This window comes from Canis aureus, chromosome 16 (genome assembly GCF_053574225.1).
Source record: "Canis aureus isolate CA01 chromosome 16, VMU_Caureus_v.1.0, whole genome shotgun sequence".
Lineage (NCBI taxonomy): Eukaryota > Metazoa > Chordata > Mammalia > Carnivora > Canidae > Canis > Canis aureus.
Genome location: NC_135626.1, coordinates 13,044,899 through 13,058,279, shown reverse-complemented (window position 1 = coordinate 13,058,279; position 13,381 = coordinate 13,044,899). Strand labels below are relative to the sequence as shown.

At 45.4% G+C, this 13,381-nt stretch overlaps 1 protein-coding gene across 5 annotated transcripts in view; it reads right to left on the bottom strand.

The window, feature by feature from the left end:
* Positions 1-13,381, bottom strand: part of EHMT1 (euchromatic histone lysine methyltransferase 1) — a 144,681-nt gene that overhangs the window by 46,607 nt on the left and 84,693 nt on the right. For 3 of the 5 annotated variants that reach the window (XM_077851623.1, XM_077851622.1, XM_077851626.1), the window contains 4 exons: positions 13,197-13,354; positions 12,702-12,890; positions 4,338-4,415; positions 2,688-2,808 (listed from right to left, as the gene is read on the bottom strand). In XM_077851623.1, coding sequence (XP_077707749.1) covers positions 2,688-2,808; positions 4,338-4,415; positions 12,702-12,890; positions 13,197-13,354 — 546 coding nt within the window. The remainder of the gene's footprint in view (positions 1-2,687; positions 2,809-4,337; positions 4,416-12,701; positions 12,891-13,196; positions 13,355-13,381) is intronic. The other 2 variants (XM_077851624.1, XM_077851625.1) reach the window with 2 other exon arrangements.

The window sequence follows — 13,381 nt, the reverse complement described above, 5'->3', positions numbered from 1 at the left end:
GAAAGACAAGGAATGGATGTGTGGAAACATGTTTCTCTGTAACTATACCAGATAATCAAGGAAACAAACACATGGTACATAAACATCCTTAAACACTACTTTAAAAATAAAACAAAAATTCTGATCTCAGGTTTGAAAGGCCAGCTGAGGCAAAGTAGCGGAGAAGCTACCCCACGTGTGCAGTGTTGCTGGGAAATCTGCCCGACCCCACATCTGAGTTCAGGCTTCATGGGAAACGTCCCCCTCTCAGCCATGGTGCTGTACAAAGGGCATCACAACCAGAGGTGCAACACGACCTGAATACACGGAGGGGCCTATGAGATGGGTGCTGCCCAGACTGCGGCTTCCCGTGCCCTTGAGGCCTGCCCACAGTCTCTGGAGAACACACATGGGCACCTGCACAGTGACTTCACTGAGGAAGACTGTGAACAGTACATGCTCACCCAGGATAATACCCAACACCAGCAAAGGGCAGGTGCTCATTTTCCACAGCTAAGCTTCCACACACCCATCATTGATGTTACATCAGTGATCACAGAGAAGTGAGCCATAACATGGAGCAGTGGGGCACTGAGGCCCCCTGCTGCACCGGCGCTCACCGACAGACAACAGGAAGCCAAAGGCAGTACGAGCTCCTCATCACCCATGTGAGGAACACGAGTAGTATGCAACTTTAAACAGTCTACAGAAAGAAAGAAAAATTGAGCCCCTATGTGAATAACCATGCGGGCATGCGTCTCTCACACGATATCCAAGTCTTGAGTCTACCAACACTTTTGTCAGCCAGCATAAAAGCCACATCGGCCAGTCATCCACAGTGAAGAGAAAAGGAAATGTGTGAGTGAAAGCGATGGAGCTCACAGGAGGCTCAAGGGCGCCACACACAGCTCTCCTCTGGGCTTCAGGGGACGGCTCTGCCTCCCTGACATTCACTTAACAAACCTCCTTGGCATCAGGGGCTAGAGAGGAGAAGCTAATGTAACTGGAAATCAGAACAAGCTCCCTGGTGCTGCAGTGCTGGCGTAAAGATAAACGAGCAAATGCAACCATCCACACATCCACTGTCAACCAAGGTTCAAAGGGCCACACAGAGAAAGAAGTCAAATCAAGCAGAGGGACAGGAACAACTGGGTGCCTACACGCAAAAGGAGCCTGGCCCTGCACATGCACTGACTCAAATGGGTCAGAGACGCACACACAAGACCTAATACTGTACAACTTCAAGAAGAAAACACAGGATAAGATCTTTGTGACCTGATTTAGTCAAAGGTTTCTGGGATCATGAAAAGCATGAATTTTAAAAGAAAATCATTCATAAACTAGATTCACAAAATTTTTGAAACTTTTACTAAGCACATACATATGCAAAATGTGTATATAACTAAAGACTTGTATCCAAAATATTGGAAGAACTCTTCCAACTCAGGGAGAAGGCATATGATCTGATTTTGATATGAGCAGGAAAGAGAAACCTTTACAGAAGAAGGCGTGCAAGGCCACTGTGTGCACTCAACAAGAGTGCACTCAACTACTCAACAAGAAAAGTGAGGGCACAGTGAGGCCTATGGCATCCCAGCAGCACTGGGACCAAAGAGACCAACCTAAGTGTGGCAAGGACCCAGAGGAGCGGAGCTCTCCTGCTGCTGTGGGAATGTAAAAGAGGGCAATACTCAGGTTTTCTACTGAAAACTGCTTGGCAGTTCCCTGAAAAGTCAGACAGACAGCATCCAGCTCAGCCATTCCACCCCTAGGTACTTACCAAGTATAAAGGAAAGTATCTGATCGGTAAGACTGTATACAAATGCTCCTGGCAGTTCTATTTGTAAGAAGCAAAAACTGGAGAGAACCCAAAGGTCCATAGCAGGTGAAGGATAAGCCACGGACAGCCATCCACCAGTGCTTCCTGGCCAGCCATCCACTACTACCACAAACGCGGATGATGTTAACTGTTATGACAAAGAAGCCAGACAGGGGAAGGGTACCTACCCAGTCACCACTCAAATAAGGTTCTGACGAAGCGCCAACTGCTCTGCAGACAATGTGGAGCAGAAGGGTCTAGGGAGGGGAGGGCTGGCTGGGGAGAGGGAAAGGTCATCAAGTGGCGGCAGGGGCATTCACAACCGTAACCCTGGTCTCATGGTCACACGTGTGTGAGAACTCACCACCCAACACCTGAATTACGTGCACTGCCTCACATGCCAAATCTTCTGCAACAAAGCCGTCAGAAGCGACCCCTTACCTAGTAGGCCTGCTCACCTTCTAGATTTCAGGGTTGTTTCTTTCCCTGAATTCCCTTTAACAAAATTACTTCCAGAACAAGGGCATCAGACCAAAGGGCTAAAAGCCACTGTGTGCACCTGGGTACTGCCCACACCTGACACCAAAGATAGCCAACCATAACCATGCAGTGTTCAGAAGCCACAGATTCCTAATCACACAGGGAAGGAGATGAATAATCCCCATTAGCTCAACACTCAACCATGAAGCCAGTATTGAGAGGTTTACCAGAAGGAAGCCACGTGAAGATCACCTCAGTGTCTCTAATGAAGCTCACACATTCTTTTCCCTCAAACTGTGGAGCCCACTCTTTCATATGAAATCCTACACAGAACCCCCACCCCACCCCAGGATGGCCTCCCGTGGGCCCATTTCCCATCCAGATGGTCCTGGAGTGTAGACACATTTACCCAGTACACCGCTTTGCTTCTTTTTATTTCTCCGCCTCCGTTTCCTAGCCGGCTTGATCCAGGGGCTGTCAGGCTTTCCTTTCCTCTTGAGAAACTTCTTCTTGATACTGGATTCAGAACTCTGAGAGCCAAAGGGGCAGGAATAAAAAAAGTAAAGCATGGGAGCTCCTGAAAACAAAAGGTACTTCAAGTTTCGTTTTCTTGCAAAATAAAATACCTGCTATATCTTGATTCTTCAACTAGAAGATTAATTTCACTTTCAGATATTTTTCTGGTCCCATTCTTAAAAATACTCATGTTTTCCCCTAAATCACTCTAAGTTGTTATTTTACAGGAAAAAAAGAAAAAGAAAAGAAAAAAGAAAAGCCGAGAACATTTAAATGGAATTTATAAATCTTACTCGAATTTGGCACAAAAAAGAATGAGAACGTTCTACTCAGGAACTAAATAAACAAGCTCAGTGAGAGAATCCACTTTTAATTATATGCATCCATTCATTCTGCTCATGAGAAAAGGAACAATCAATGCCTCAATTTGCTTCAGAATCTATGTCCACATTAATTATCTACATGGAGAACAAGGAAAGAAGTTATAATTAATTTACAATATTTTAAGATTTTTATGACCGTCTATTTCTAAAAGATGCAGAATCAGCATTTAACAGCCATGAATTACAGACACACAGCTACCACTTGTAAGTAGTCTAGAATGAGGACCTCACAGCTCTGCTCACTAGGGACATACAGGGAAGCTGAAAAGAACGTGCTCGTGAGACAGGAGACCCACAGGTGGGTGTGGGCGCCTGGTCGGACAGCAGTGGCCAGCACACACACGGCTCCACCACTGCCCTGCAAGCAGCCTGACGCGCCCTGCTCTCTGCTCCCTCTGCCTTGTCCTTGCCCCCCTTCCTGCAAAATTTCAGATCCGACTTCCACAAGCACTGTCCTCAACGTCACTGTTGCTTCAACCTGCCATTCCAGAGTGATGGCAGCTTGTCACCAAACCCAGCTGTCCCCTCTGAGTCCTTATCTCATCTACCCACTCAACACGATTGACGCCAGGGGCCAGCGACTCCCTCTTGGGAGCATTTCTCAGTTCCCCCCCTCCCCCCCCGGTCTCACATCAACTGTTCCTTCCCTGCTTAATGCTCACATGTTGGGGGCTTCCGGGCCCCATTTGGGGCTGGTGCTCCTCCCCACCTGCAAGCCCCTGCACCCCCATCCCTGCAGACCCCGTGTCCCTGCCCTCTGACCCCTTACCTCCACCTGACACCCAGCTCAAAGAAGGTCTGCTGGCTGTAGGTCGGACCTCAAACCCTTCTTTTTCTGTCCCACTGGTCACTTTTCTATCCACACAGAATCAGGGCCACTGTCCTTGCTGCCGCTCCCACCCATTCCACGAGCATTCACGCCAGGGCCCTGACCTCCCCCTGGGGCAGTCTCCTAGCTCTGCCCACGCACAGAGCACCTGAGCCGAGGCCATTTCCTTCAGTTCTCTGCTCAGATATCTTTCTCAGGCTCCCTCCCACCACAGCCCTGGATGCCACGTGTACATGCGCAGCGATGGCGGAGTGAAGGGCTGCACAGACTGCACAGCTGCCTGCTATACTTGGCCACCAAACACGGAATCAGAGTGCGGGGCAGGGGTTACCAGATCAGACTCATCTCCATCCTCGTCCTCTTCCCCGGTGCCGGCAGACTCCTGCTCCTCTTCAGACTCACCATCCGTCTGGCCAGCCACACAACAAGCCAAAAAGAAAACACAACTGATGAGACCCTTCAGTGGAGGTGACTCAATAAAAACATACATTACTGGGCACACTGGCAGTCAGCGGGGCAGACGCACATGCTAAGGTGGGGGGGGGCACAGGTGCCACATCCATGGAGTGACTGTTGCCTGCTGAGTCCTGCCTGCTCCCCGCCCAAGGACCCCATCCCAGGTGGGCTGCTCCTTTGCTGTATTTCTGTACTGATCTGGAAAGCAGCCCCCTGGGCAGGTAAGAGACCATCAACTGTATGCTGAACATTAGTGCACTTGATGCATTTCACGTGTAGCAAAATTCCATTAAAAAGTAACAAAACACACAATAAAAAGATTTCCAGAGGCCAAAAACTAATATAAAATGAAAACCTTCCTCCATCCCCCCCAAGAGCCCAACGCAGCCCCCAGGGCCATAGCAAGCACTGCTCACATTCCTTCCAGCCAACATTTGGCACGAACGGGCCTGAACACAGAAGCATGAGTCTGCCTCCTGGCTGGCAAAGCCCCAAATACGATTTTGTGAATGAAACTTTCTTCTAATTAAAAACGTTTTGGAATTCTCTCCACATCAAAGCAGTGTAGGTACCTCATCGTTTTCTGCTGTATTTATCTTTTCTATCCACGCAGGTAATACATGAATGCATTTTCAGCGCAAAAACTAAAATATACGGCTGTCCACTCAGCCCTTCCCCACCCACCCCCAAGGAAGGGGTGAGCTCCCCGCTCCCTCAGCGAGGCATGCCCTTATCACAGGTTCACACTGAGGCTGAGCTCTACGCAAACTAAGACCCTCGCAGACAAGCCAACAGACACATGCCCCTCTCTACAAATGTGGAGTTCCAACACAGCTGCCATCGGCAACGCCAACAAAGGCATCCCCAGCCCTCCAGAGGGGTGGCAAGTATGTAAGGAACTGAGCGACTTCTATCATGTCACATACTTTCCTCTTTCTTCCACTTTGTCTCATGTGAGCAAATCCCTCAGCCCATATTGCTCCTGAGTCCTTGCTTTATTAACTAGTAGAAGCGACACGTGTATACAAGAGCAATCCTTTGTCTAGTAAATAAGTTATAAATAATTTTCCCTATAAAACAAAGCTACGCTTTTGGTATTTCTTATACAAAAATTTTGAGACTTTATCTAGACAAGTCAAACCTCTCCATCTTTCTCTTCCTAGCTTCTGGATCTATATCTTGCACTAAAAGTTCTTCCTTATTTGAAATTACAAAAAAAAGTTTCCAACACTGTCTTCTACAATTTGGTATTTCATGTTGATACTTTAAATCTTCTGTAATTTATTTTTTTATTTTTTATTTTATTTTATTTTTTTAATTTTTATTTATTTATGATAGTCACACACAGAGAGAGAGAGAGAGAGGCAGACATAGGTAGAGGGAGAAGCAGGCTCCATGCACCGGGAGCCCGACGAGGGATTCGATCCCGGGTCTCCAGGATCGCGCCCTGGGCCAAAGGCAGACGCTAAACCGCTGCACCACCCAGGGATCCCTGTACTTTATTTTTTTAAATAACAGTTTCACTGATATATAATTCACCTACTTTAAAATTCATGCTTTTTATTAAAGGGTACAATTCAGGGATGCTCAGCCAGTTAATTAAGTGTGCAACTCTTGATTTTGGCTCAGGTCATGATCTCAGGGGTGTGGGATTGAGCCCTGCGACGGGCTTTGTGCTCAGCATGCAGTCCGCTTGAGATTCTCTCTCTCTCTCTCTCTCTCCACCCCCAACCCCTTCTGTCTGTCCCCCCAGCTCACACACCTACTCTCTAATAAAATCTTTTTTAAAAAAGTGTGCAATTCAGTGTTTTAATACGTTCACAGTAGCGCAACAATCACTGCTATGTGATTCCAGACAAAATTTACATTTGCTATGTGACATGATGCCAGAGTTCTCCTCTATTTTTCTCACAAAAGCTCAAACATCCCAATAACATAGAAAAGTTCATGATCCCTTGACCACAAACTAAAAACCCCATTTTTACAGTAAATTGTATGTTCACATACAAATAGGTTTGCTATGGATTTCTTGTTCCACTCAATGTTTTCCCATTCCTGTACAAAACCCTATTATTTATTCACTCTCCAGCAGTTGTACCTGCAGTTTTCTCTCCTTGTGTTTGCTGCACACAATCCCCACATCAGCTATTCTACAGAAAGTCCGGTTAGGGCTTTGATGAGAACTATGCTGGACTTGTTACAGGCAACACTGGGAGGATGAAACAAAGATCTTCCCATTCACAAGTAAATGGTCTTCCCTCAAGCATGCAAGGAGGTCTTCCCTCAGGCAAACAATGGCTTTTTTTTCCTCAGGTAATAGGTCTTAACATGAATCTATGAGTCCTTTCAAACCTCTTTCAGCAAAGTTTCAGTTTTTCTCTTCTAAATAACTGACATTTCTTATTAAATTTACTGCTAAGCGGTGCCCAGGAGGTTCAGTGGTTGAGCATCTGCCCTTCAGCACAGGTCATGATCCCGGAATCCTGGGATCAAGTCCTAAGTGAGGCTCCTTGCTCAGCAGGGAGCCTGCTTCTTCCACTCCCCCACCCACCTGTGCACGCTATTTCAAATAAATAAATAAAATACTTTTTAAAAAGTTAATTTATTGTTATGTATCCTGGTGATGTTAAAACTTAGAGCTAAATTTTTGGTGGGATACTGTGATTTTTCTTTTAGAGTCCTTTTCTTATAAAGATCCATATGGAAATACCTGCTTCAAGACAATCCATGTGTGGATAAGCAGGACTCCCAAGTGTTGGTAATTGGCCACTATTATCTATATATTTGCAATAGCTTGATATTCTCTTTAGAAAGGTTAAAAAAATAGCCCTAGGTATTATTACTATCATTAATGCCACTGTCATTACATTTTTGTTTCTTTAAACATTTCATTTATTCATTTGACAAAGAGGAAGAGAGAGAGCAAGACAGAGCACAGGAGGGGGAGGGAGAAGCAGCAGGCTCCCTGCTGAGCAGGGAGCCCAAGATAGGGCCGGATTCCAGGACTTCAGGATCAAGACCTGAGCCAGAGGCAGACGCTTCACTGACTGAGCCACCCAGGCGCCCATGTCATTACATTTTCTAACAAGCTATTACAGCTACACAAGAAAACGAATGGTTTTATGTCTTGATCACATGTAATTTGGGCCCACTAGCTATAATAGTTCCTCAGCTGATTTTCTTGAATTTTTTTAGACAGATGATTATATTCTTGGCAAACTCTTCTCCCTTGTCCTTTTAAATATTAATGTTTCTTTCTGGTTCTCATCTTACAGCATCACAGCAAGAATGATCAACACCGCAATTCTCGTGTTAGGAGAAAAAGGAGCAATCCTTCCCTTTTTTTATTATGGACATTAGAAATGTTTTAAAGGGACGCCTGGGTGGCTCAGCGGTTTAGCACCTGCCTTTGGCCCAGGGTATGATCCTGGAGTCCTAGGTTCGAGTCCCACGTCGGGCTCCCTGCATGGAGCCTGCTTCTCCCTCTGCCTGTATGTGTCTCTACCTCTCTCTCTCTCATGAATAAATAAATAAAATGTTAAAAAAAAAAAAAAAAAGAAAAGCAAAATGTTTTAAAAATGTTTACTACTAAAGAACTTTTTTTTTTTTTAAAGGATTCTGATATCTTCAGTCAGGTGTATTTAATGCAAGCTATCTTTAAATACGATTGAGCAGTTTTTATTTAAAAAAGACTGAACAATGAGGGACACCTGGGTGGTTCCGTTAGTTAAGTGTCTGCCTTTAGCTTAGGTCATGATCCCTGGGTCCTGGGATTGAGCCCTGCATCAAGATCCCTGCTCAGTGGGGAGCCTACTTCTCCCTCTCCCCCCAGCCCCTGCTTGTGCTTTCTCTTGCTCTCTCAAATAAATAAAATCTTTATTAAAAAAAAAAAAGCAATGAAATTGCCAATTAAAATACACAAACTAGCAACTTAGTCAACTCCAGTTCCTCCTGAAAGTCCTATAAGGTGACTATGACTGAGAGGTCACTGTATAAGGGGTCACCTGATAACTGCACATGTGATGGCTACAAGGAGTAAAGCATAATTTCAAAATCCGAGGAAACTGGAAAGAGAAGTGTAACAGTGACAATGACTGGAGTCTGATGTGGAGCAGAGATGTAAGCCAGGAAGCCAGGAAGAGATCACACAGTGCAGGGAAAGGCTCAGTAGGTGGTGGCAAGCAGAAAACCCCGACCCCGCAGGACAGAACTCTACTCACCAGGCCCCATTACAGCCTGGACTAGGAAGAAGAGTCCAGCTCTCCTCTAACCAATCCCCTCAATGGCTGTGGCACTCAACTGCCATGCAACCAGTCCTGGGACTGGCTTCGAACCCAAATGGGCAAGATAAGGATGCCAATCCTATCAGTGAGAAGGTAGCCACAGTGGAAGAAGATATGTTGACAACACGTACAAGGAGCTCATTTCCTACAAAATTTTTTTTTTTTTTTTAAAGATTTCATGTTTAAGTAATCTCTATAGTCAGCATGGGGCTCTAACTTACAACCCGGAGATCAAGAGTTGCATGCTTCACCAACTGAGCCAGCAAGGTGCGCCTCCTGCAAAAAATGATCTTTAGAAAGGACAAACAGGGACACCTGGGTGGCTCAGTGGTTAAGTGTCTGCCTTTGGCTCAGGTTGTGATTCCAGGGTCCTGGGATCAAGTTCCGTATCAGGTTCCCCGCAGGGAGCCTGCTTCTCCTTCTGCCTGTGTCTCTGCCTCTCTATGTCTCTCATGCTTCTCCCTCTGCCTGTATGTGTCTCTACCTCTCTCTCTCTCTGTCTCTCTCATGAATAAATAAATAAAATGTTAAAAAAAAAAAAAAAAGGAAGGACAAATAACCAAAGAGATAAAAATGGCTGAGTCCTACATAGACACTTGACAAAAGAAGGCATCCAAATCGCAAATAAACATGAAAAAAGTACCCAAGCTTCTTGGGAATCAGGAGACAACAAATCAGAACTATAATGTAACATCTCGACACTCGCTGGCTAGGCAATACCAAGTCTGTCAAGCCAGTGCTACAGGAGGACACTCATGCACTGGTGGTGGGAGAGCTGTGTGGTCACGCCCACCACTGGTCACATGACATGGCAATTCCAATGTGGGTGTGCCCCCAGGAACATACAGGAAGGCTCACAACAATGTCCTCTGAAACAGAACCAACTACGAACAGCCCAAATATCCATCAACAGTGGGATGGAAACATAAATTGGAAGTCACCCAAAGGAATACTGTATTATAGTAGCTCTTGAACATTCTGGTCTCGGGAACCCTTTGCTCTATTAAAAATTACTGGGAATGACAAAGCACTTTTGTTGATTTGGTTATGTTCATTAACACTATTGTACAAATTTAAATGGAGAAATGAGTACACAACAACGTAACTCCAATGAGCGAAAGATAAAATGGTAACTAGTGTTCTGGCATTATTAAAATGATTTGACCCCCTAGACCCTCTGAAACAGGCCCCTCAGATGCCACTTTATAATCTACTGTGAATTAACAATGAAAATGCATGAATAATATATATAAACTTAACAAACATAATACTGAGCTAAACAAGTCACACTCCAAGAAAGGAAAGCATATGCATGATTCCATTTACATTAAGTACAGAAACCGAGAAGACAGTTCTGCAGGGGACTGGGAGGGCCTGCAGGGGAGGCTGGCACAACTCATGTCTGTGAGCTGAGTGGTGGCACAGGTGCAGTCGCTCTCTCATCAGTAAACTGTTCCTTGTCACAGCTGAAATCATAAAGTCATATCCCAAATCCAAAAACATAAAGCTGAACTTTATTTTTTTTTTAAGATTTCATTTGTTTATTCATAAGACACACACACACACACACACACACACACACACACAGAGGCAGAGACACAGGCAGAGGGAGAAGCAGGCTCCATGCAGGGAGCCCGATGTGGGACTCGATCCCCTGTCTCCAGGATCACACCCTGAGCCGCAGGCGGCGCTAAACCGCTGCGCCACTGGGGCTGCCCTAAAGCTGAACTTTAGAAAATACTAGTTTTTCTCATTGAATCTGTTAAGTCTTATCAATAGGTTTCCTGTAATAAACCAGTGTCTTCCTGAGGGAAGCTCTACCTTCTTTACGACTGTTATGATGCAAGTATATAGTTGTGTCTGATCAACATTGTTTCAAGATTGGAAGTGAGTCTGGCCTCAGAAGGAGCTAGTGTCCATTCCCATCTTTTATTCTCTGGAGTAGTTCACATAACAAACCCATTGCTTTATTATTATTGCTGATTTATTTAGATTGGCTCCTGTCATCTTATTTTGTTTAACACTTGGCCACACTGTCCTCATTATTCTGCTTTTACTTGTTTTCTGATTCTTTTTGTTAGCTTTATTCCATTTCATTCTTTCCTTTATACCAATGTATAGAATCATTCAGTATTACTCAGCATCCAGATTCTCTCTGAAGAGCAAAATCCAGAAAGAGAGTCAACTCCATATGCCATATGGTGCTCAATAAAGGTGACATTTTAAATCAGCAGGGAAAGAAACGTCAGACAATAAATGGTGCTCATATCATGTGCTTATAACCATTTTGAGGGAAACCATAGGACCCTAACCTCACATTTTGCCTAAAAAGTTTTACTGAGCTAGGATTTATTATATACCATTAAATATACCCATTTTGATTATATCTACCTCATATTTTATCCCAAAACAAATATACACGAATCAAGTATTTACACATAATGAAACCAATAAAGTATTAGAAGACACCTTACATGTTGATTTATTCAGAATCACCAGTAAAAAAGATCTGCTTATTGTACTCAGAACACAGAACCTAGAAATCATAAATAGACTAGTACCTGTAGCTTCTAACATAAGAAAAGCCATCCCTCAAAACTCTGAGAGCCGGATGGAAAGGCTGTAACTACAGAGTACAGTACTTTGACTCAAAATGTAAAAAGCTAGTCAACAAAATTATTTTTTTTATTTAAATTTATTTTTTATTGGTGTTCATTCAATTTGCCAACATATAGAATGACACCCAGTGCTCATCCCGTCAAGTGTCCAACTCAGTGCCCATCACCCAGTCACCCCCACCCCCTGCCCACCTCCCCTTCCACCACCCCCAGTTCGTTTCCCAGAGTTAGGAGTCTTTCATGTTCTGTCTCCCTTTCTGATATTTCCCACTCATTTTTTCTCCTTTTCAACAAAATTATATATTTCAAACAGGTCACTATTTCAATGAACCCACCTGAACTTCTCAGCCTCCCGTTAGCTTTAGAAGACTGCATCAGATACAAAGCCTACGTTATATAAAGAGGGTCCAAAGCGGGGATTCCTGGGTGGCTCAGCAGTTTAGCGCCTGCCTTCAGCCCAGGCGTGATGTTGGAGTCCCGGGATCCAGTCCCACATCAGACTCCTTGCATGGAGCCTGCTTCTCCCTCTGCCTGTGTCTCTACCTCTCTCTCTCTCTCTCTCTGTCTATCATGAGTAAATAAATTAAAATCTTAAAAAAAAAAAAAGAGGGTCCAAAGCTGTCTCAAAAAGGTATACACAGAACAGTCAAGACACAGCCGTCTCCAACGGGCCACCTGGTTCTCAACTCCTCCCATTCCTCCTCACCTAATTCATCCCCCTCAGAACTAAAAGCATAAACCATGCCCAGATGTCAGCACCTGCTCAGAACTGTGTTCTACTCGGTCTACGCCTAGTGCCCCTGCAGACCCTGCCTAGTGCTGAGTCCCTGAGGCCACCTGCAGACAGTAACTCGTGACTGCACCAGAGCACATGCTTGGGGATGTGAGTGGTATGTGATGAGGACACACCTGGTGTTAACAGACTGCATGTGATGGCTCAGCAGGCCTGCTCAGAAGCCCTGGATGCTCACTCCAACAAGGAGGAAGAGTCCTTCCCAGACCTCACCGGCAGGAGGACTGCACCCGTAGTATGCCCGGGACTAAACAAGGTCAGTCACCCCATGGCCAGTGATGGGCAGCTGCCACTGGCACACAGTCAACCCTCAGTGTATCCCTGTTCATCTAGAACTGAAACAAACTCCAGATGTTTACTGCTGTACAAGAAGACACGCACTCCTCTGATGAAAAGAAATCTAAAACTTCAAGAAAAAAGAATGCAAGCACCCAAATCAGAAGGAAATAGGGAAATGACTGGGGTGGAGATGGGCCAGACTGGCTCTCACAGGACTGACAGCCCAGCATCTGTACCCCTCCGCGAGGAGTAAGAAAATGGCCTACCTTCTGGGTTCGGTCAGTTTCTGACACACTCCCCTTAGAGGTCCTGCTGTCCTCTGTGGGAAACGCAGCAGCCTGCTCAGCTCCCTGGTCCTCGTCCTCATCGAGCTCCTCCGACTCGTCCTCCTCCGAGTCCAGCTCCAAGCTCTCCCCGTTCACGTGAAGGGTGCTGGCGCCCAGGTCCTTATCACCCTGGAACATGGGCAAGTGCACACTGTCACGCTGAACCCCAGCATGAGGAGCAACCTGTCAACTCCCATCAGGGCATGGCCTGCAAGGTGGGACACAGCGATTCTGCCAGGGGTAAGAGCCAGGAAGGGAGGGGGGAGAGGTCAGAGAGCACTGGGCAGGAGGCTGTGCCCCAGAGCTTGGGTTCCTTCAAAAGGGACCAAGGTCATCAAATTACTGATAACCTCCCATGGTTCTCTCGTCAAAGAGGTCCTGACACAGACGTGGATTTCCAAGCACATGTGCCAACAATGCAGGCGCGCACCTTACCTTGGAACCCACAGTGGAATGAGTTATACTCTTAAACATCTCAATCACCGTCCTCTGTTTTAATACTTTGGTCTTTTTCTTAGGAACCAGGCTATAGGTTCCCATTCTTCGTTTTTTCTTCCGAGATACTGCAGCTGCTAAAACAAAAGGCAAGCAAGCTAAAAAAAAAAAAAGTCAAAAGGGGA